The sequence below is a fragment of the Morone saxatilis genome, unplaced genomic scaffold, assembly GCF_004916995.1.
Source record: "Morone saxatilis isolate NCDOM2014 unplaced genomic scaffold, NCSU_SB_2.0 Contig18, whole genome shotgun sequence".
NCBI classification, from domain to species: Eukaryota; Metazoa; Chordata; class Actinopteri; family Moronidae; genus Morone; species Morone saxatilis.
In genome coordinates, this window is record NW_023339740.1 from 5,685,626 (window position 1) to 5,710,585 (window position 24,960).

Below are 24,960 nucleotides of genomic sequence, written 5' to 3' on the forward strand. Positions count from 1 at the left end.
CACCGGCGGAGACCCAGAGTCCATATCCTCCTCTCTCTACGTCTCATCATTAAGTAGCTCGAGGAGCTGGCTGAACAGGCTACGCAACGCCTCGCGTCCGTCTCTACTCAACCAATAATCCCCAGGATAAGCGCTGGCCGTCAGGCTTGGGCTTCGGTCGCCGTGATGGCGAGCGCACGGTCGGCTTTGGAGGTCGCTGACACAGCGATAAGTGCGCTCACCAGAATCCTCGCTGCCGCATGGCGCAACAGATGCTCACAGGACTTCAAGTCCGCCAGCGATTGTCTGACATGTTCTACCCCCATACCAGGCAATTCATGAGGGAATGGGCGTCTCTACTTCGACGATAGTAAGGGTCACATCTTAAGTCTTACGTTTCACATTGCGCATTAGGGGAGCCAGGCCACAAAACAGCACCCACTAAGCCGGCAGTTCCCTTAAGGAGCGACTATGCGTCAACGCTCTAACACCCCAAGTCATCTAGCACACAACTTCCACTCCAATATATACAGCTCAGCAAAAAAATTAACGCACATCCTCTCCTCATGAAGCCACACCATGATGACGATACTGTCTGCCTGTGGCTAGCCTTAAACCACTAACGCGGTCCACTGATAATCTCAGCAAGCTCTAAACATAAATGTAATAATCCAACCGATCAACCGTAAATATACGAAAAACGTTATTGACAAAAAGAATTTTACCTCACAATTTCCTGACCCCAGTATAGACATACAGCTCCGGTGACTACCGATTGAAAGCTGCGTCCGCGAGGAGCAAATTAAATGAACATCAGGGTTCAATATGCTGAGAGCTCAATGATCTCACCGGGAAGAAAGCAGAATGCCGCGTGGTGGCACCAGATGTTTATAAATGAACGGACGGGCAGCCGTGCATCTGAAAGATGATTGGTCTGTCCAGGAAAACAGCTCGAATGTTAACTTGGATTCCATGATGTCACGCCAGGAGGCGCTTCCCATAGTGAGATACCGAGTGAGGTTTGAAAGAGAACCTGGCCTCAGTACGGTGTGTGTGTATATGCAGATCACCGCGCTCCACTCCCCCAACCTGCCTCCCTGGCTGTTATTAGGGTCGTTAAGTCATGAGTAGTTAATTAAATCTAGCAGAGGTGATCACGGTTGGGTGTTTTCACTGCGTCAGTTCATGTAGTGATTAGCACGAGGCCCTTGTTACACATTAACATGGACCTTGTTACAGTAATCCTCTTTAATTCTTATACCCGACACAGCACTTCCTCACCAAGCCTCTTCCTTTTCCTCCATCACTTTTATTGTGTGTCTGAATGTGTTTTTCTTTCCCTCCCTCTTTCTCTTTTGGATCTCATTTGAAAAGTTTTGATATTGGCTCCAATACTGTGTCTTAGTTTCATTACTGATGCCAGAATTGTTTGATACCTGTTTGAGGAATATAAATATATTTCTCTGCAAAACCCTTACTTTTAAAGGATAAGGCTTTATTCAATTTCTTTTTATTCTCAATAAATCCCATATAAGACTAAAACCAATAATGTGTTAGTCCGTATCTCTACTTTATGACTTCCCTACTCTGTCTGTGACTCTCTCCTCCAAAACCATTGGTTCCAAATGAAGACGTAAACTTTCAAAGGACCAGTGTATAGGATTTAGTGGCATCTAACATAGGGCTGTACGATATGGTAAAAATATCATATTGCGATTATTTTGACAGGTTATGTGGGAATTTCTATTCTATTAATATCGTGATGAAGTATAATTTTTTGGGGTCTGTACCAAACTAACTTCTTCCTAAATCTGGAGAACAAAATTTGTAGACCAGGGCATCTCTGCAGCACTACAGTACTACATTGTAATGCTGTTTGTCACACATTTGACCATTATCATATGGCCATATTGCGATTTATATAATATTTTGATTAATTGTGTTCTAATCTAATCTAGCAGTGAAGATCCCGATTGCAACTAACCAAACAATGCTTGTGTCTGTATTTGATTACATGGGAATGAGAACAGGCTATCAAGTTATAGCCAGTGTTGTAGAAACAAGGCTATTAAGAATTTTCAGTAATTTCCTAAAGCAGCTGGTCACTGTAGTTTTGATCAAACATTACTCAAACAGGAGGAAATAGTGCATTTGTTTGGGACTATTTTCAGCTGCGGATTAATCCATGTTTGGTGCTCTGGGTATTTGTAGCAGCAAGATGGATACAGCCTACAACTTTAATTTATCACTGTGCTCATTAACCTTGTTTCCTGTCACAGCAGGAAACTGTTTCCAGCACACTACCTGTCCAGCACCTGACAGCAGACAGACACAGTTAAAGAATAGCTGGTGAACATAGCGGCTCGTTAAGTAGCTAAAGAGCTAGATATTTTTGTTAAGAACTGGTGGAGACCAGAACAGAGCTAAAACGAGACTGAATATAGGACTTGACTAGTGGACAGAAACACAACTCCAAATGAATGCTAATGTAGCTGCATGTCTACTGGATGTGCAACTGTTAGTTAACATGTTTGTCATATAAATCAAGGTGATAATATGTCAGATATTATGTTGTTCCACTTCCCACAAGTGGCCAAACAATCAGTTAATGAGGGTTTAAATGAGAAGGTATGCATGATAATGATACATACATGTGTTATTAGTTTAAAAGATGCTATATGAGCGAGTGATGAGACATGGACACTTGTGAACAGACTAAAGGATCAGATAAACTGCTTATTGTAGACATCTCTAACAGTTAGCACAGGCAGTTAATTCCCACTTTCCCCTGGGGTGCCCTCTCTGAGCATAGACTCCCAGAGATTGATTCTAGTTGAGGTCATTACCCCTTCCTACGTCTTCACCCCACCGAAACCCCAGTATAGAGCGTGGAAATCAACAGGGATTATCTGCTGCCAGCAGCCATTTGGCATATGTGTGAATGCGTGTGTGTTTTCACAGGAAGTGTGCGTAGCTCTAGAGACAATCCCTGCATGCCCTTACATTGAAATATAACCACTCTTTGTGTTTGTTTTGGTTGACTGCTCTGCATAAACTGTACTTAAGTTATCTGATGTATTTTATACTCCTAAAAAAATTACTTTTAAATAAATGTTAAATGCATATTTCCAAATGAAACGTTTCTTGATCAAAGTGATCAAAGTGGAATGTTGGCAGATATTTTTACAGATATTTTACAGAAATTCTGTGCTGGCAGATGGATCACAAACCCTGTATTTATTAACATTATGTAGACCAGAACACGCTGCTCTACTTTACACATGTGGCGATCATGTGCGTGATCAACAGCGGCTTGTGTCCACCATATGTTTGGCTGTCTTGCCCGTTGTCGCTCCAGGCAGCTGTGGCTTCGCGCATCTGTCTGTGTTTATCATGGTTAGCTGGTTACGGTGAATCTATACCTTCAGAATGGGTCTCTGATGATGAATCCTGCCCTCTAGAAACAGATCCATCCAGTTTATGCAGTAGTGGATTATAGCATCAATAATATGTAATCCTGTTAGGACATTTTTATGCCCCAAAAAGGCTTTAACTGACAGCACAGGAATTAAATTGTTTCCTTACAATGTAACAGCACGTTTGCTGTTTCAGTATTATTTGTGGTTAAACGCTGTACTATTATTCTCATGTTTATTTGAATTTCTGCTAGACAGCCAGACAGCCTCCAGTATATGTAAAGAAGCGTAGAATATCAGTGTATTTAAAATAAAAAAAAATAAAAAAAATAAAGCAGGCTATTCACTGCCAACAACCACAGTCAGCTTGGATTTATTTATTTTCAGTATAGTTAAAGGAATCATTTGACATTTTGGAAAATACAGGCTATGTATACGCTTCCTTGCAGAGAGCTGGATGAAGATTGATATTACACTCACGTCCATACAGTAACAATGAAGCTACAGCCAGCAGTACGTTAGATTAGCTTAGCATAAATAGGGAAACAGCTAGCTTGGCTCTGCCCATTGGTAACAGATCCACATTGAGAATTGGTTACCCCCAACTAATTTTAGAATTAGTTCTGCCAGATTTGTTGTCCTTTGACGTGCAGTTTGAGGAGGGGCCACAAAGCATTATTAATTGCATGATCAACGATCAAATTCCCACATGGCTGCTGTCAATAGATCTGTCATAAATTGTAGTGATCTTATTTTAATATTATTAGAGTAGTATTTTACATATTGTGGCTATAACTGTAGTCTCAAGACTGCTGTCATATAAGACTGATCTTTACTGCAGAACAGACAGTCTCAATCTTACAGCCATCTATTTCTCCATATTTCTCTTTTTTCCTTATACTTTCTGTTTTGTCAACACTGTTAAGGAGGTTGTCTTGTTTGAATAAACCTTGTTGGAATTGTCAAAGAGAAAAAAAAGCTCTGTGTTTACATTCAGTGCCAATGAAAATCTATTTTAAGTTCACAGACAAGATAATGTTAAAGTTTTATTCACATAACATTTAGTCATGTTTGCTGACTTCCTTCCGCATTTTGTGACAAATCATCTGCTGTTTGTCGTGTTTCCCTGGAGGTTATAGCACCTAGAGGGTGTAAAGGGGATATAATGCCATTAATAGGCGACCAAAAGAAACGCACCGCTACCTTGAATTCAAATATTTACATATTTCTCTGGATTTGAACATTGTTAGAAAGATTTGGGAACAGCAGACTACACAACCAACATTACATATTATATCTTTAACTGTCCTGCCAGAATGAATTTATGCATACATGGATCAGCCGTAACAATCTGAGCACCCTGGTGGTCATAATGTTCTGCAGCCCCATACCACCAAACTGTGATGCACTGTGTTCTGACACCTTTTATTAGAATCAGCATTAACTTTTTCGTCAGTGTGAGCTACAGTAGCTTGCCGTTTATAGCCTAACATTTGTTATTCTTAATCGATTGATGCGATCACAACAACAAACGCAAATTCAATTCTGCACGACCGTGCAATTTTGTCCAACCACTGCATCTTTTCTGCAAATTTTACCAGTCATTATTGTTTCCTGCGAGTTTCACTAATCATAGCAGTCCCACTGAGCCATACGTCCCCAAACTACTACAATTTTCATTTTCTCACACAATTTCTGTGCAAAAAAAAATGCTTAAAACAACACAACATGCATTGCAATGTTTTAGAAAAGCTACTGTGAAATCAGGCTTTTTGGGCTGAATGCTGGAGATACTGGATATACTATGTTAATGTTATTGTTAGTGTACTATGTTAACTAGTCAGCTTTAAAGGTGATAGTAGGGGAGATTTTTACCTCTAGACAGAGCCTGGCTGGTTCCACCTGTTTCCACTCTAACTGACTCTTGGCTTTGTATTTAATGTATTGACATGAGAGTGGTATCAATCTTATCTAACTCTTGGCAAGATAGTACAAAAGGCTATTGCACAAAGTGAACTATTTCTTTGAGAGTACAGTACAGTATATGGATCTGTTTGTGCCTGGATGAAGATTAATTCATATTCTTCTCATACTCCCTTTTTTCATAAAACCCAATGTCACAGTTGCTTCCAGCGCTCAGTATAGCCAGGTCACTGCCTGCATAGGCGTGGTAATTGATATGTTCATTTTCAACATGTATGCTCTGCAGCAGATTAATGCTTACATGCACCGCTAAGATTTAGTTTATTATTTATTTGTGTAGCATAATGTGACTGAGCACATAGGGAACAATCTGTAACTAGGAAACTGTTTGCCACTGTCTGAGCAGCTCCACTGCCTCCTCAGTAATAGTTGATGAGGCAGAAAACATCACTTATTTACTTTCCTTGCCATGTTTTTGGGAATTATTGATAGAAATTTCAGTAACAGGTCTGCTTCTTAGTCTACATCATTCTCTGTGCTATTACTGCAGATATCGAGGTTACAGTGTAACTGCTCTGAGACAATTATGGTCATCATGTTCAATGAAACAGCACCATGTTGACTGTGGATACTTAAACGTTCGTGGAAAATGGGGTCACATAAACAAACGGCAGGATATTGTTTCCAGATGAACCGCAACACGTCTCCACTGAGAGCTGTTCCACGTGTTCTTTTTCTTCTGTGTTGCTTTTCTTAGTATTGTCTGACTTGTTTATCTGAGTCAGGTGTACAGCCTGTGTGCAACATTTGCTTATTAATTGCAGCTCTATACAAAGAAACATCTCTGGTTGTGACTCACAAGCGCCTTTTACTTCTACATTTTCACATAAAAGCCTTTCTAAATGTTTTTTCCCCACAGTTTCACTTTTAGTTTTTGCGCTGTCAGTTCTGCCATCCCTGCTGATCCACACAGGACCAATTATTTTTAGTGTTCCTGCAGAACATAATGGGTGGAGATGTCTGGTCTCGCCAGGAAATAGCTTTCACATCCCAGACAAAGTGACCATTCCCACACCCGTTTTCAGACAATGAAACTGAAATAAGTGCTGAAATTAAACAATGAAATAAAAGATGAAGTCATCAGCAAAACTGAAAAGGAACATATTTTGGTGCAATTTAACTTTGTAATCTTTATTTTACAGAAGAGAAAAATCACAGCCTGGACCAGCAAAACGAAACCTTTTCACCATTATTTTACTGTGAGTCAGTGAGGAGTATTTATGACTTTAAAGGTTGAGTGGCCAACCGGAGTTTGTTTCCATGTACATTGTGTTTGTATACAAGTGTGTTTATGTAGAGGGGAGATGTAGTCTCTGCAGCAGGGGCCTCATGGTTCTGTCCTGCCCTCCCCTGCACTCTATGAGGCAGTGTTTTGGACCGGGGCCCAGGACCAAGCCTGAGGCACGCTGCTCCGCTCCAGCCTCTCCAGAGCGCCGACTCTCACTAACATTACATCAGCTGGGGAGACACAGTAGACTTTGTGTATGTGTGTATGTGTGTGTGTGCGGGAGTGTAGATGCTCCTTTCAGCTTGTTGCTCTGAAGCAAAACAAAGTGGCCTGCAGATCCATCTTTTCTCCTGGTTCTGGGAGGTGGCTTTGAGGTTTCATCAGTAGAGGCAGGAACTGGCTGTCAGGGAGAAAAGGCAGCTAACCATGGCTGTGCGCATCATACGTGGAATGGAAGACCTGGTGGCTTCGGGCAGCCAGATCGTCTGGAGCCTGGCACATCAGACCTTGAGGAGGTGGTACAATCGTGGGCTGATGCCATGCAGACGCTTCCTAGAAGCCTGGTTCAGGATTGGAAAATGCTACCAGGTATGACAGCTCCTACCTAGCTATGGCAGCATAAATGAGTTCTGGAAAAGGAAAGAAGGGTTTAAATATAGTGTGTTTTATTGATTGCTTTATTGACAGCATATGTAAATGGTTACTGTGCCAGTGCCAGATTGATTTCTTTGATTAGCCATTGGATTTTTACGGGTTATTACCTATTATATCCCTTCAACCTTCCCTCAGAGTGAAGTGAGTCAGTAGTTTTTCTCATCTAGCTCATTAGTGTATGCACGTGTTTATTTGTGTGAGTGTGAGGAAGCACACAGGCTGCCTCTTGGAGAGTCACAAAGTCTGTTTTTAACAAGGGTCCCTCCCAGCGCATATGGCAGTCATTAGAAAGCAGCATGACCAGCCGTTTGATCTCACTGTCTGGCTGAAGAGGAGACCTTTCAAAGTTGTCTTTGAAATGCATTGTTGCCGGAACACCTGAACACAGTGTGTGGTTAACACATCTTACCTGCTAACATAAACTGTGTAAACTTAAGGAGTGTTCAGGTTCCTCTTTTTTGCATTTTCCCGGCATATTTCCATTTTTATTTGTATTAGATGGCTTTTGGGACTTTTATGTTAAAGACTATTTTTCCATAACAGTTACTAATTCATAATAAAAGTAGTAATGTAGTAGTAATAATAGTAATAATAAACTTTATTTTTAGCTTTGATACAAGAAATGCAACTCAAAGAGATTTATAGTAAAGAAATTACGTTCTTTACATGAGAATAGACATCATCATCATTTTATCATCTTGATAATACTAGTTGCTAGTTACTAGTTCCTCAATTCTTGAAACAAGGTATAAAAAGTATAATTGACAAGGTGACACAAAACAAAGTAAAATTACAATATTCCGAGAAGTTCTGTCAGTTAGGCAGTACCCTTTAAAAGCACATACACCTGATACTCATCAGTGTATGTCATGTGAGGATCTTGCTTTCTCTTTAAAAGAGTTCTCAGAAGTAACACAAGTATCAGATCTGTTTACCTTTAAAACCACATACCGGAATATTGTTTTTTTTTCCACTTCAGAATCACATATGCAGTAGTGGAAGTATTCAGAACATTTACTGAAAAAAACCCTATTACAAGTGAAATTCCTAATTTCACTCACCAAAAAGTACAGAGGTAAAAAGCTACTACTTTTAACTATAACAATGCGTAATATTTTATAAACCAATCATATGTTTTGTCTGTTAAATCCTAATTAGTAAAGTAACTTGTGAAAGCTGTTAAATAAATGCTGTAAAAAGCATAACATTTCCTTCTGAAATGCAGCAGAGAAGAAGTATGAACTAAAGTGAAGTAAAGTGTACAGCATTTGAGTAAATGTAATTAGTTACTTTCTACCACTGTGGATACAAGTATTTCCCACTTAGCTTGTGGTTACTTATGGTCAACGGGTGAAGCGTTGGGTTGTAGATGTGGTTAGAGCTGCAGGGTGGGCCCAGCTCGGGCTGAGTAGGTCAGTGTTGCTGGGGGTCATGTGAAGAGAGCACCATCGGGGGCCCTCTGCCCATAATGACAGGGCTTCAGGGGGATGACCTGTCTGACACAGTCATGACCTTTCTTTTCATCATTGGAGACCTCGAAGCTCAGGTCCTCTGTTCAGCACTGGCAGCTTTGCCAGTGCTACTTTGTTCATGCAATAGTATATTCTACAGTATCTCCATATCAAATACACTACATCTTCAAAGGGAGCAAATTAATTTAAGGTTTTATGAATTTTTGTGGTTGAGCATTAGGATTTGGAAAAAAGACAAAAAAGAAGAGATTTGGAGTAACATGCATAGATCTTGAAGGTGAATCTAAAATCCAATAGCTGGCTATGAGCTTAAAATCAGACTGCTCGAGCCCTGTCTGTTTCTCCATGTTTTGATGTCACTGCCTTGCAACAATGCAGCATTGATAGATAGGCTCTTGAGAGGATTGTGCACTGGACGGCCACAACAATTAATGAAAGGGTTACCATAGTGATTAATCCTAGATTAATCTATGGAACGTTGTAATTAACAACCACAATTATTTTCCCTATCAAGAAAAATCAAATAAGGTTGTGGTTTTCATTGAGGTAAGCTTCAGTACTTCTTTATTTTTCCTATTTCTGTCTATAAAAAAAGATTCTTGCCTCTTCTGGACTACTGAGATATGGAGCTTAAATAAAGGTCCGGCTGTGCAGCTCATATCAGATAGTAGTAGGAGTGGGTATGGTGTTGAAATCCTAAGTTAGTATAATAGTAAGTTACCGTGACTGCAAATGAAACCCTTTTGTTGACAAGTACAGCTTTAGCCACTGCACCATAAATCTCACTGAGGTTTAGGGCGTTGAAAAACAACAAAGTGGAAAAGTACACTTTATAGTATAAAAGTGAAATGACAGCTCTGTTGTGGTGCAGAGAACAATATGTCCTGGCGGACTGAAGTTTCACACCACGCCAGAAAGTGCCTTCCTGCCCTGTGGCCACACTAACATGACCCTCACTTTCCATCGCAGAGGCCAAGCAGTTGGATGCCACATGTTTTTCACTGAAGTCACAGAAATAAAAGGCACCCAGGACACATTCCTGGGCAGCAAACAACATCCAGTCAACAGGAACACACAGTTTTGGCATTTAGGCATCACTGAGATCAAACCGTTATATATGATCAAATACTGCTCATGCCCACATAAGATAATACAGAGGTTTCACAGAATGATGGAATAAGATATCTTTTTATAGTATGAGCAAGACCCTCTTTCTGACTCTATACTGATTTCCCAACCAATAAAAGTACATTTTAATGCATTAAAGCCACAATGTATAGAATTTCAATGAGATAATATAGCGTCTTTCACATTACATCTTTTTATGAGATAAGGGATATTATTTTGTTAATAAATAAAACAGGGTACTGGCCTGCACTGCTGTTTTCCACTGTCTCATTTCTCATCCTGCCACTTGGGGGCACCAAAGTCAGGGATTTAAAAAATAATATAGTAGCTTTAATTATGTGGATTTATTCTGTTGTGTTCCAGACCTCGCCTTTACCCACATGGTGAGTTGGTGGTGAGGTATTCAATAAAGGATTTGGTAAATGACCTCAAGCTTGTTATACTTAGAGTGAGACTATGTAACCTCTGAAAGAAGAAATAATACAAATTAAATGTTGAATTCATAAAAAACAAAACACAGCCTTGCCCAGTTCAATACACTCAGGGTTTTGCATCAGCCTTACTTGATTTGGTATGACCAGTATAACTTATGGTGGCTAATATTAGCAAACTTCAGATACAATAGATATTGGTGTGTACCTGTTATTTGTTGGAGAGCTTTATTAGCTTTATAATAATGCTGCAGTAGGTAATTTTTATAAAACTAATTTTTGTCATATTAGCTAAAACTTTCGATATATCCATGGCAGTAGGACAAAGACTGATAATCTGTGAAAAAAACAGGTTCCTCTGGCTCCTTCTTGTGTAGTTACTTTTATTAAAGTAACCTACTGCAGCACAGACAGGAGAGTGGTATCAATCTTCTTATCTACCTCTAGGTGAGAAAGCAATATAGACCATTTCTCAAATGTTGAACCATTTCTTCAACATTAGAATGTTTTGTTTGGTACTGAATATAACCTTACCTACAAAATGATTGATTAAATAAAGGTGGCAAAGTGGGTTTTCTTGCACTGAACAACTGTTGTGGTGACACTTGAATAAGGCATGAACTGTGCGAGCACATAGAAATAAATAAAATAATGCCGCAGTCCACAATGCTAAATCAATTCCTACATTATTTAGGATGATGACTACTGGAATATTAAGATTACAACAACAGAGATTACACTTTAGATGCACATTATATGTACACCATATCATCTGAATTTGTACTGAGGAATTAAGAAATATTTTGAAATATCAGAATAGGAGGCTGAATGTCGGCAGCAGCTTAACCCACTGGAATATGGCTTGGCTAATATTCATCACCACACAATAATATTTCTACCTTGCCCTGCACTGAAAGGCACTTCTTTGCTGACTGCAACATAATGAATCTTAAAGCCATTCATCTTAGACAATACAGTGGGAATTCAATTAAAGTATGCACCAGGACTTCATTGTCTTTTGGTTTCGTTTCTTAACGGCAGAGGGAAACGTGGGCTGTTGACATTTCAGGGAATTTTCATTAGACCAGTGTTGTTGCAGAGGAAGGACGTGTGAGGGGATAAAGACAATAGCATGTGTGAATTCTTACTAGCAAAAGAAACTTAGACTCTTTGTTTATGACTCATGGTGCACTTATAAAGAGCTGATTTATGCCTGTAATTTCTCTGTGGGACTTTTTTAAACAAATAATTCTGATGATCTTGCAGTGACTTTGATGTTTTGGAGCATGGGTCCCATATGAACAATTGCCCAGTGGCTCCTCTTACCTATTCATTCAACACAAAGACAAACATGACACTGCGGTGAGTCACTGTTCAACGAGAGAAAGAAAAGCAGCCATTTTATCCCCAGGCTGAAATAATGGAAGCACAGCTTTGAGTGGAGAGGTACAGGTGGAGGTGGAGTGCTGTGCTGCCTTGCAGGAGTGGTCATGTCTCATGTTATCTGTCTTCCTGCAGATGACCGAGGGCCGTCTGTGCCAGGTTCACCTCCTGGATGGCAGGAAGCTGGAGCTGCTGGTTCAGGTAGTCGACACTTTCCTCTAGCCTTATTAGGCACCAACTACACTGCATACCCTAAAGATTATGCTGATGCACTGAAATTGTGTAGGATTTAATGATGATTCGTTATTGTAAGTAAGTCTTAATTTTACTTCTATGTTGCTTTTATTTCTTTTTATTTGTCAGTTTTTCAGTAAAATGTTTTATGAATGTCACATGTATTATTTTGTGTAGCACCCTCCTGTTGAGTTAGCATACAAATGATCTCAACCGAACTCCTGTGTTTTAATCTAAACCTTCTAGCCCAAGCTGTTGTCCCGTGAGCTGTTAGATTTGGTGGCTTCACATTTTAACCTGAAAGAGAAAGAATACTTTGGATTGTCCTTCATAGATGACACGTAAGTACATTTCCTAACAAAACAGACAAAAAGTGCAGTGCTCTAGTGTGTGTCTGTTTTTGTGTTTAATTTGACTTTAATTAAAGGGATTGGTTGATTTAGAACCAATCCTTGTTTACAGAAGCCTTTAGAGAGGGGGGAGAAAGAAAAGAGAAAAATTACAATCGCAGTGTTCCAACATATGATTTATTCTTTTATCCCCGGCTCAGTGGCCAGAATAACTGGCTCCAGCTGGATCGTAAAGTCCTTGATCATGACTTCTCCAAGACTTCAGGGCCTTTGGAGCTCAAGTTCCTTGTGAGGTGAGTGCTCTTGCTGAAAGCCGTGGGATACTGTTGTGCTTTATCAGATACTAACCATTGAAAATCTCAGTGTTGTACATTAGATTGAGTTGTTAATATTAGAGACTTTATTTGAAGTAAGTTGGTTTATTGAAAACTTCAAGGCTTCTCCTGACCAGCAGGTGGCAGTGATGGAACACAGCCTGAGTCTTGCTGTGCGACTGCCAAATTAGAGTAGGCTACATTGAACATTATGAAGTTTGTGAATAATGCTGAGGCACAGGCATAATGCACTGACAGTCTATTTCAAGTGAATCTTGCTCTTCACAGGTTTTATATTGAGAAAATCACCTTCCTGAAAGACAACACAACAGTGGAGCTGTTCTTCCTGAACGCTAAATCCTTAGTGTTTAATGTAAGTGTTTTTAAGCATTTATTTTATAAAAACCTGTCTCATACCTATATTTATTTTTGTATCCTAGACATTTGGCATGTATCTTCGTCCCAGATCATTGCACACAAAAATTGATTGCTTTTTGAGGTGATAGTCAATGCCTAATCCAATTATTGATCTGCCATCATTCTTAATGGTAACAAACTCTTGAGAAAGAGATTTCATTCAGCTTGGAATTGATGGTCGGATCATTAATATGTTGGACATAATATTGTTCATACTATGAGCATAATGATACAAACAAGACTAAAGCAACATTTTAAATGTCCATTGTTTTAGTAAGGCTACATTTCTTTACCTTTTATCTTTATACTGAATTTTTGTTACAATATTTGACCGACAGCATGCTATTTATGCACCCACAACATTACACTTTTGAAGCTCTCTAGATTTCACACTGCTGCTTTCCATGCTGCTTTCCAGAGTTTTTGGGCTTGAGTATGATGAGTTCATTATTATTGTGTAGATTTTAAAATCATTATTACAGCGTGCAAAAGTTCAACTAAGTTCAATAATTCGTATGAGAGTCGTACCAGGGCCAGAGATTCCAAATGTTTCCTATAAACAATTTGATAACTTGGGTCACATTGAGAGGAAGTTGCTTCACACGGATTTAGGAGTTTTTGAACCGTCCCAACCGTAGGGGGAGCATGTGAATGCAGCATGTGACCAAACGTTTCAGTGCAGTTTTTTTTTTTCGCGGGGAGAGCAGACTGGTCACCATGGGAGACGGAGACTGTTGAACCTGCTTTCGGACCGTACCACTTTGCAGAGGGGACTGTAGCTTCAGACCGGACATTCAACTATGCTTTCTATGTACCAGTGTGCGTTTTGTTGCCTAAGGAAAATGTCACGATAACTCAAGTGCTGATAAACAGAATTAAATACACTTCACGGACAGTTTCAAACACCGAAAAGCCTCTGCGGCAGTGGTTCAGTCGGTAACGGTGGGACCGAGGTACGAGACGGGAAGATTTTCTCTCAAGTCAAGTGTGTCGGACGGGCTGCACTTTGTTGTGTGTATGTGTTTTTTAAAACCCCTGCCGGTTTTTTTTTTTTACACCAGGAAACCATCGAAGTGGAGAGTGGAAATGTTTTCAAATTAGCCGCATTCGCATTGCAGGTAAGAGTTTGTCGCAGGCTTTCTAGACTGAAATTTTATCACTCACCCCTAAATGAGAATGAAGACGCTCGGGGCACGCAACATTTGAAAACAGTTGTCCCTTGAGTTTGCTTTCCACGGAGCTATTGTTAAAGAAACCGACCCTTTTATATCGGCGCTGCCCTCTAAATTGAGCCTGTGTTCCCCAGGCAGTGTTTGCCCGACTTATTAGAGAAATTAAAATGCAGTCAAATGAAATGTGCTGATGGTCAATCGTGTAACGTTACCTTTGTGCAGCTTGTGCAGGTAGCTAACATTAGCAAGTATCGCATTTTCTTGTAATGCTTTTACTAACTGCATTATTTTCCCCTTTTTAGGAGGCCAAAGGAGATTACGCCAGGTAAGACGTTATACAAATTTAAACATAAAAGCCATAAATTAGATAAATACAAAAGGATTTTCGTTGACTTTTTATTTAAAACTGTTTTGAGTGAGCAATACAGGATAGATAAGCTGGGGTGGGAAGGAGTAGTACATTGAGTAAGTTAGTTAAGTAGCCACATCTACAAATGCGATGTACTAAAATCTGTACAATTTGTTACTAATGTTTGTTGTATACACGGACATCCATAAACCATTTAGTGTCTGCAGTACAATCCAGACTGAGTTTATGAAGTGTATGCTGTACTCTTACAAAGACGCAGGGCTTGGTTTGTCATGTTGTTTGATCAGTGCAAAGTGTATGATGATGGCTGTGTCAGTTAATGTTCAACTTGACTCCCTCAGATTTTATTTCATGCAGAGCGTCCCTCAGTTAATAAATCCCTTGATTTTGTTCTTGTGACATTGAACTGGACCCCTGCTGGCTGGCTGCCATCCACGTGGTCCAAATGTTGCCTTTAAAATCAGAACTCTGGTGTTATTTGGCTGCAGCATCTGACATGTTCGGACTGCATCACATCACAGACACTGCTTATGTGACACAGTACAAATACACGGACTTTCTGTACACAATTTGGTTGGCGACACTGGTGGGAGGCTCTGTACAAAACCTCCATAATCAGTTCACTGGTGGAGATAATGTTTTCATAGTGGGCCGTGCTCTCAGAGGCTTGAACTGCTGATAAGATGTGTTGTTTTTTTTGCCAGCCATAGGAGTGAAGGGCATGTGCTGCGATTAGTAAACACCGCTCTGTCTGAGTAAGTGACTGAGCAGTTTGAAGCAGCCCAACCTGTGTGTTGTCCCAGTGTTTTGCCTCTAAAGGCCTCCCTGTTCATTGTGTGAATACAAAGATTTGTGCTCTGTAAGGAATTGTTTGTGCGTCTGGTTTGAATGGGCCTTACATGCAATGCTGAAAATGCAGTTTGACCCCTTGTCAAACCATTGCCTTTGTTCTCTTGCAAAAAAAGAAAGAAAAACTTGGCTACATCTGCTTTTGCTCATTAACCTCCCCCATTAGTTCCAGGCGTAATTGACCTGATAAATGTTAATTATTATTTATTGCCGCTTTAGTACAGATTTATGGCTCAGTGTTTTGATTTGAAACTACTTCACCCTGGAGTGTAGTGTGCAGTCTGAACTTTCAGTTCATGTGGGTGTAGGGATGGGCCGTACTTTGTCCTGATTCTGAAAGCACAATAAAAGACAACCTGCCAACAAATCTGGTATCAGAGAGGATGGGAGTCTGTCCAAATCGAGCTTTCTTTCTCTTTATTTGCGCTGACACTACTTTTCCCCTGCTCGTTCTGATTATGGTTTCTAGATAGTTGGCTGTAAGACACTTGGAGCATTTGTATTGTGTCATTTGACAGCCATTTTAATATTTCCTTCTTTAATGAAATGTGTAGAAACTGCAAAAGAAAGAAAACACTGATATTGTACTGATACATCCCCTGCTGTCCTGTGGCAGTATTTCTCATTCCTGTGCCTGCAGTGTCCTTTATTTCTACCTCTTTTAGAGAACAGGCCCAGTAAATCCCCTCATAAAGTATATAATATAAATGTGTCTCCTCTACACTGTATCAGCAAAGGGCCCTGGAGCTGTGAGATTAGCTGTGGAGGAGTTAAGGAGACCTCCTCCTCCTACAGCTAGCTGCCTTAAGAGGGATGAGCCAGACCCACTGTCCAATGGTAGACAAGTTGGCGTCAGTAGGACTCACTGTAGTCATGTTATTGCGGTGGTGTGGGCCAAACCCCTGCTGTGCATTGAATTAATGCACCCCCAGGTTTCACATTGTACATGTATCAGAGTTACCTCTGCAAAGTCAGTATTGCATTTGCATCTTCTTACTCTATTGATTCACACATTATTGCGACTGCTTTCACCACCTGCAGGTATAATCCATAGTTGAATGCAACAAGTTACTCTTCTCGGGGGATTGATGAAAGTGATTGTGGAAAACATAGGAAATCACAGGAAGTCGGTTTTATGAGTAACTGACCTGGGATTTTTCTCGTACAGTTGTAATGCAAAAGCGAGCTACAGACATTGTCTGTGCCACTGTAGATTAACTGCCAGTAATTTAAAATCAACTTTGATTAACACAGTGTCAGTTGTGTTTCTTATTGTGAACCAGTACAACCAGACAGTTTCAGTCCTCAGTTCTATTTGCAGGTGTAGCCTGTAGTTAGTGGTTCATTCACAGCAACAGGCGTTCTCATTGTGCTCCCTCCACAGTCACCACGTCTCAGCCCTGCGGAACAGCTGACACATGAGTATTATCTCTCCCACACTGGGTAGGCTGCACCGGGCAAGGCTGGGCTTTGCCTGGTGTAGGAATTGCCCCCACGCTGCAGGCTGCGGGGAGATAACAGACGTAGTAATGAATTCCAGATTGCTGACAGAGCAGAGCGGCTGCAAAGTAGATCACCCCGACAACGCCAGGCCCCAGCTCCCCATAAAATGTATGCCATCAAACACGCAGTGAAGTGCCGTGGCAGCAAAACCCAGTCAACCTAGGAGAGGTAGCTACAGGGAAGAGTGATTCAAGTGCCTCTGCCCTTGCAGTGGCTCACCCTTGTTTTTTTGTTTAGTAAGCTGGTTCACATAACTGGATCATTATGCTTCTGTCCTACCATGTCAGCGGCTGTTAAATTTCATTATTCTTAAAAGAAGACTTAAATTGATGTTCATAAAAGTCAACTTAAGGTCAAATGGCCATTGGCCTGAATCATCCGATACTTAATTTGCTATGTTGAGTTTATTTTTATAGCAGGTACAATACTCGAGGATGTTCTAATAGTTTATCTTAAGTATGGTTTGACCTACACAGTTCAGTTCTGTCTCAGAGTCAGTGGACTGTTTTGTAGCAGCACCGGGGCTCGTACAATACTTTTCAGCACAGGGAGAGGCTGCCAAGTGCTTGTGAATGGCTTTTGTTCGGGTCTCCAGTGGACTGGCCCGCCAAGCCAGAGCCCTTTTTGTCCAGCAGAAACTGTAGACCCAGTACTCCCACCTACACGATGTTGGAGTGACTCATAGTTGGCTATCATAGACCTTGACAGTGACAAACACCACAGTTTGTCCGTACAGATAACACGACCGCTTTCTGTGTTTTTGAAGTTGAAGCCTCTGCTTAACATTTTTGGCTTCTATGTTTGTAGGTGACACCAACTGTACCTGTTGCATCTGTCATGTTGTGATCATTGGCTAATGTGTGAGGGCGAATCAGTATAAAGTTGTGTACCCACAGTTCATAGAATAACTGCGAAGTGCCTTTGTGTTGAGAACCTTCATGAAATGGCTTTGATATTTTTGAAAAGATTTCTCGCCAAGCCCCTTAAAAGGCTCCCCATGACTTAAAGGCCCTGTGTGTGCTTTTATAAATGAAGTCTGGCAAGACATGAGTGAAGCTCAAGTTTAGTCTTGGCAAACAGTACTACTCTTTATAGATAAGAAAGATGAAAACAATATCCTGACACTGCACCTTTTCTAAAGGTTTGCAAACATGAATTATTGCTGTCATGCCTTAAGATAGAAATTCAAACCACACTGTGAAAGCACGAACATGTGGAGAAATGTTCTCTACGCATTTTTAGACTTTGAGTTGAGATTTGTTGTGTAAACATCCACCTTTTACTTATGGTCCATATACTGGTCTGAAGGACTCAATTAAGGTCATAACAGGATACCATGTCTAAATGTAAAGATTATCATGTATATGGGAGTGTTTCATCAATCAACGGTGTAATTTTGGTGCTTTGTTGTGTCTCTCCCAGCTTTAAAGCATCAATATGTAACTAGAAAGGACTCTTGATATTGTGAATGAATACATTAGCTGTTCCTAAAGGTTGTATATGGTTTTCTTTTCAGTGCTGAGACTGCCAGATCAGACCTGAAGCAGCTCCCAGTTCTGCCCACCAAAGTATTAAGGGAGCACCCATCTCTCAATTACTGGTAAGTTGTCTGAGCTGTTGAGCTCTCTGAAAACAAACCACAAAATGCATGCAGGTCAGGGATGTGGGTGGGGGGGGGGCAGTGTTAGGGGATCATACACACAGCCCTGTAGATCCTTGTGGTTTAACCAATACCACAGCCCTTTCACCTTAATATACACTAACGATTCAGCTGTCAAATCGCCTCAGTGGCCAGTAACACCTGGTTGTACAAACCAGTAATTTCCCTAGAAGAGCAGTTTTTGGTGGTAAGGTGTCTACAGACCTGCCAGGTACTTGGCAGACAGTTTTGCCACTGATGGGGTGACTAATTAATGCTTGGATTGCGTTAATTACGTTTGCCCCTTAGCCCGGAGAGAGCAGAGGGAGGTGCTGACGGTCGCCGGCTGTCTGAATAGTTTGCCGTCTGTCTCTTCAATCCACACTGCTGTTTTTGCTCCTCTGCTTGCCCCTCCTCCTCTGGCTAAATGGTCATCTGAGGCTGCTGCAGCCTCTGAAGCGGATACATCATTTTAATATCCAAATTAAAATTATAGTCTTACGGTTGTATGGGTAAGCACATGAATAGGTCTGTATCTTTCTGTCTGTTAAGCCGCAGTGAGTTTGCAGTTTCACTATGCTATTAAAGGGGATGATTACAGTGGGGAAGTAAATGGGATGCATTTGCAGGAGAGGTAGATGAGAGACATCAGCAGGCCAGTAGGCCAGACTGCATTTTCTGCATGAGCAGGCAGAATGTGTGTCAACGAAAGGGCCCTGCCACAGTCCCTCTACGGCTGGAATGTGGAACACTTGATGGATTATTCATTAAATGTTTTATCTATCCATTTGCAGTGAGGACAAAGTGATTGAACATTACAAGAAACTGAAGGGGCTGACCAGAGGACAAGCCATTGTGCAGTAAGTAAAAAAAAAAAAAAAAAACTATAGTATTTTTATAGGAGGTGCTCTTTGAGTAGGCAGCAAGCCAGCCAGCCTTGGGAGGATGTCCATCCTTCTCTGTGTTTTCCCTGGGACTGTAACTCAGAGGAACCCTGGGCCATTTACACTTGGATGATTTGTGCCCTTGAACTGATCAATGGACTCTGTCACAGCCCTGAAACAAATCGATCAGCTTGCCACTGCAAATGACTGTGGCTTCTCAATGACTGTAGCTTAAATCCCACTTTGTCTGTTCTACAACAGCCTCCTGTTGACAGTGATGAAGTGTAAATGGCGGAATTCCTGTTAACCTGTTCCTCTTTCTCTGAAGGTATCTGGCCCTGGTGGAGTCCCTGCCGACATATGGAGTCCATTATTACCCAGTGAAGGTAACAGTGGTGCCCCAAGTCATACAGAAGCTTAACCTTTGAACAAGCTTCTGTCAACATGCTGTCTTAATTTATTTTTCTGCATCTAATCTAATACATCAGTCTAACCTTTGTTCACTTAATTCCATTATATTTGCATTATGTTTGAATCATGAGGCCCTTTCTTGCTTAGAATCTGCAGCTAAAGTAGCAACATGTCTGTTACTGTAGGAACACACAGGACTTTCTCTGTCTGCTTGGGTGGGATAAAATAATACAAACCAACTTAGTACTTAAATAATTCAAAAGAGTCGAGTCAAGAATCCAGTAAAACATTGTGTCACATGTTTAGTTTAATTTGTTTTAAATGTTTCCTTCAACTTTCCTTGTTTTTCTAGACCGAGCACTATTAAATCAAGGTGTCTGGGGAGATCAAACAGTGATGTTAAAATGACTCAGTCAGTCTTGCAGTGATTTGAAGGCCTTTTAATGTATTTGATCTCTTCTTGTGTTGCTATTGCTGTGAGCCTAATGGGGTAATTGCTTTGGTAACAGGCCTCTTTTTTTATTTTTTGCAAACTCCCACCAATAAAGCTACCTCTAATGAGTGGTGTCGTGTGTGTATGCTTTCACGCAGGACAAGCAAGAAATACCGTGGTGGCTGGGAGTCAGCTACAAAGGCATTGGCCAGTACGATTTGCAAGATAAGCTGAAACCAAGAAAGGTAGGTTGACTTCTTCTCACAGCTGCTCTGTTTGCCCCAACTGTATTTCATCTGAAATGTTATTTCTTCAAAGAAAAACGCCACCACTTGTGAGTTTTAGTAAGTAAGGATACAGATTTTCATATGTTGTACACATTGTTAAGCCCCTGGGACTAACTTGGGGTGAGGCCCTTTAAAAAAAATAAACTTCTGAAAGTGAAATTTAAGGCTAAAACAAGTATTTTCAAAGTATCTTGTGGAAGTATGTACTATTGAGTACTATACTTTGCTAATACTTTGCTAGTTGAAAACATAGCTTTCATTACCGTGCCTCTTGTTTGCTGGTTAATGATCCATCCACACTGTAAATAGGTGTAATTAAGACCCTGGTTCCCATGCCAGTCAGGAGAAAGAGGAAGACCGATGGGGAAAATATTTTTGAGTATCAGTATGTGCCGTGTAAAGTCAAGGCTGTAGGTGTAAGAGCAAATACAGTGCAGTACTAGCAAGAGTGGAATTAATTGTCATCAGTATTATAAAACAGCTCGACTTGCAGAGTGTAAAGGGAAGAATGCACAAAATACCTACCCTTGGTTTATTATGAAAGCCTAACATTGGAACAATTAAAATACCCTTTCACCTTTGCTGTACACTTTATGAAGTTCACTTTCACCTTAATTTAGGAAATGATAAACATTTATTTCTTAAACTATCAGACTCAACTTTTTTCGCTTTGTGGTGGATATTAAGCTACTGATCTGATCTGTACAGGGCCCATCGTGTGCCTGTTGTGGTGCATGTGAAAAAAGTACAAAAATGAACTGCTCCTGTTGAGTTGCTGTTGTTGAATGTTTGAGTTGTTCTTGTGTCTGTGAATGCCCTCGCCTTGTTTGAGAGGTGTTATTTAATATTGTCCAACCAAGCATTTCTCCCCAGCTTCTTTCATTAGCCTTGTCATAGCTGTTGTTATATAGCAGGAACCTGTTGACATAGCAGGGTGTGCTGTTATACTGAGGCATTAATGGGCGCAGCCACTGTGTTTCCCCCCAACCTTCTGAGTTGAAGGTGTAATTATGGTTCTCTGTGGGAAGCAGCAGGCCTCTGGGACTGGGGTTGGCACTCTGCCAGCAGGGTGGGTGGGTGTTTAGAGTAGGGGGACAGCACAGTAATGAGGGTGTAGGGGTGCTGGGAGTGTTTAAAACTAGTTCCTGCTTTCTCCAACTCGTCCACACAAGAAGGGGACTCTCACAAGAGTTTCCTGATGTGGGAAAAAGTGTTGGCTTTTTTAAATGACCTTTTTTGTTGCTCTTACTGATGTGGAAGTGTATGGCTACTTTCCTTTTGCCTTGAAGGGAGACCTCTATATCTAGTGAATATTGATAGTGGTTCCTGCCTTAGTTCACAGCCCCTGTATTCAACACAGCCCAGCCCCTCTCAACATGTTGCATTCATCATGGTAATCTCTGTGTGTGTGTGTGTGTGGTGTGTGTGTGTGTTGTGTGTGTTGTGTGTGTGTGTGTGTGTGTGTTGTGTGTTGTGTGTGTGTGTGTGTTGTGTGTGTGTGTGTGTGTGTGTGTGTGTGTGTGTGTGTGTGTGTGTGTGTGTTTGTCTTGGAGGGAACACAATTGATCAAACAATACAAAACAATTATCTGTGTAGGGGGGCTGGATTTAGAGGTGCTACTGGTGGGAGGTCAGCAGTTAAGCATATTTTAGAAATATGATATATATATTTTTTATATTTTATATATATATATATTTATTTTATTTTATAAGTTTGTAAAAATCCTTTAAAGTAGCTACAATAGCTTAACCTCTTATTATCTTCTCTGCATGCATGCCGGTTTCATCACTCCATATTAAAAAGCCTAAAACTCAAAAGCCCCCTCTCCCCGCTGTGTTTAAGAGAAGTGGCACATTTAGTAATGTGAATACCCCATCATTTCCATTACGCATAGATGAAGTGTATATATGTATGGGTCAATGCTGATAAATAGTATAGATTATGTGTCCCAGATATCTGGAAAGTGCATAGGAGAAAAATAAGCAACATTTTAATTTGGAAGAGGATTAGCCACTGTTCAGTATGAGAAACAAAAATGGAGGACCAAAAACAGTGTGATGCGTTTCCAAGGCATAGGATGGGACTGAAGCAGATGGCAAGCCAAGACTTAATTCTTTCTTGAGTTAAACCAGGAGACTTGTCTCTCTTCCTCACTCTGTGTCACTCTCTCCCAGTGGGTAATGGGACACTCTTTAAGACCACATGCTGGTCCACATGTATGATGAGCCAGCAGAACCAAAATAAATCTTCAGTTTATTATGGGTGGCAGTGTCAGCCTCTGGGCTAATAATGACATGATATGAAAGGCCTGAAAGAAGTGTAAAGTTTCTTAGTGAAAAGGTAATTTCAAATGAAAACCGAGCAGAAAGTTCTTTCCGGTCTCTTCTTCTATTCAGGTTTTCACAACTTTAAGCAATGTGTCATGTTGTGGAAACGTACAGTGTTGCCAGCCAGCCAGAGCTGGTATGTGACGTGTTATGTGGAGGGTGGGGCAGATCTTTTTCTGTGCAGCCCTGTGAGTCAGGGCCTGAGACACATTTTCACACGTGTATGATTTTGCGGACTCATGGCCCTGGGGGGTCTTTGAGTTGTGGGTGTGAGCTGGATCTGAACAGCCTGATCCCATCTGAAACCACAGGCATTTCTGGCTCACTTCCACCTGCCTATAATGAGATATTTGGCAAAAACAAGGGAGACGTAAATACTAAAGATACGAAAATGCTGAAATTCTGTGTATTCACTCATATCATGAGCGTACTGTTAAGTCGGGAGTGTTTCCTGGTTTTAAGAAAATGGCTACTTTTGTTTTCTCTTCTTAGGATTTGTATTGTATGAGTCACTTGCTATGTCAACTGGCTTGTGTGCAGAATTATTTCTCGGAGTGTTTCCACTATAAAAGGACTTCTTGCAGTCTTTGAGAGAGATTGAGGTGTGTCACATCGTTGAAATATTTAAGGAGCAGTCACAAGAGAGTCCTCTAGTTTCATCTATGTGCTGGCAGACAGGTGTGTTATTTCTCTAATAGGAGGAATTGTGCAGTGAAAGTGTGTGTTTACTGCCAAGACCTTTGTTATCTCTTATTGTTACAATGTAAATGATGCTAGTGATAGTGACAAGGGGGTGTTAATTGGCGGGGGTCCCCTTTACAATGGGATGAGCTTTTTGGAAGTGTCCTGCTGGCTGGTTCCCATTGTTCTAGTACCCTGCTCATCGTTTCATTGGCAGACTGACTATATAATTGATAAGGAGTGTGGTGTTGGCTGGAACAGCATCATGGTCCACCATGCCCACATAACTAAAGACAATATTGTTACCTTGACTAGAAATCTAACATCGAGTGTCTTCATTGATTTTAATTAATGCAAAATGAAAGCTTCCTGTGAAACTGTATGAATACACACATTAACTGTGTAGCGTGAAACTCTGAGTTGTCAAGATTGTTTGCTAGTGTAAACCTGTAAAAGCATTGTACATAGTGGGTTTTTTCACCTGACAGAGTGCTCCCTTGCCACATGAAAGCAAAGAGAGCCCCTGCTATTAATGATTAGACCATAGTAACAGATTCCCCAGGTGGGGGGAGAGTGTCACAGTAGATTCAGCTTCACAACAGTGCTTTGTGTGGTATTTACAATATGAAAAGCAGAGAACTTCCCAGATGGAAGCGGAGTATTCAGAGTCAGTGTAGGTTTGATCGCTTATCTGCGAGTGACGGGAAGTGGAGCAGAGATGAAATGTCTTCAAACAAGAGAAAACCCTGCCCAGCACATGCTTGTGTACAACCTGCTCATCTGGTCTGACTAAAAAGGAAGTGAGCAGTGTAGGAGAGAGGGAGCAGTGAAGAACAGTACAAAACCTCGGAGGCAGCGGTGAGGTATCTGTGATGTCAGAGGAGGAGGGGTGAAAGGGGCGGGGCCAGCTCAGCTGAAACTCTTGCAACACCTATCTGACTCCAGACAGACAAGAGAGAGTATTGTTCGAGGAAGCTGTGGCCCTGTGGGAAACTCAGTCAAAGGATTCAATACAAACCCAAGAGAATTCAGCAGGGATTTGAGAAGTGCAAAAAATACCATTTACGGTAAGCTTTTAGATTGTGTCCACCTATTACCTGTATAGTGGTTTTTGTTGGTGGTTAGGGTTAGTGTTGGTGGTGTTGTACCTGTTCCCTGTGCTGTGTGGGCCACGCTGTTGTAAAGGGAGATATGTCTTCTAGTTGGTTTGTTGAGTATAATTTAGGCTCAGCAAATATGTTTGTCCCAGTGGAAGTGAAAATGTGGCATCTTATTGTGATTTCTTAGCCTAGGCACAATTCACAGGTTGTCAAATGTTTTTGTAGTTTAGAGTAATTTGTGTTGCTACCTTCTAGGTTGGTATTGGGTAAAAAAAGTGGCTATAATCGTTCTCTCGGGCTTTACTCTCAGCCCCA

General features: G+C 40.9%; 1 protein-coding gene across 4 annotated transcripts in view; it reads left to right on the forward strand.

Moving 5' to 3' along the window:
• The window catches only part of LOC118327824 (FERM domain-containing protein 4B-like), a 46,070-nt gene that overhangs the window by 11,923 nt on the left and 9,187 nt on the right, over positions 1-24,960 (forward strand). For 3 of the 4 annotated variants that reach the window (XR_004796721.1, XM_035661296.1, XM_035661297.1), the window contains exons 2-11: positions 11,810-11,875; positions 12,155-12,249; positions 12,459-12,551; positions 12,861-12,945; positions 14,051-14,107; positions 14,464-14,486; positions 18,400-18,483; positions 19,317-19,382; positions 19,735-19,792; positions 20,409-20,495. Coding sequence is in view for 3 of the 4 variants with exons in the window: in XM_035661296.1 (XP_035517189.1) it covers positions 11,810-11,875; positions 12,155-12,249; positions 12,459-12,551; positions 12,861-12,945; positions 14,051-14,107; positions 14,464-14,486; positions 18,400-18,483; positions 19,317-19,382; positions 19,735-19,792; positions 20,409-20,495 (714 nt within the window). In the remaining variant the exon portion in view is untranslated. Of the gene's footprint in view, positions 1-7,000; positions 7,195-11,809; positions 11,876-12,154; positions 12,250-12,458; positions 12,552-12,860; positions 12,946-14,050; positions 14,108-14,463; positions 14,487-18,399; positions 18,484-19,316; positions 19,383-19,734; positions 19,793-20,408; positions 20,496-24,960 lie in introns of those variants that run through there. The other variant, XM_035661298.1, reaches the window with a different exon arrangement.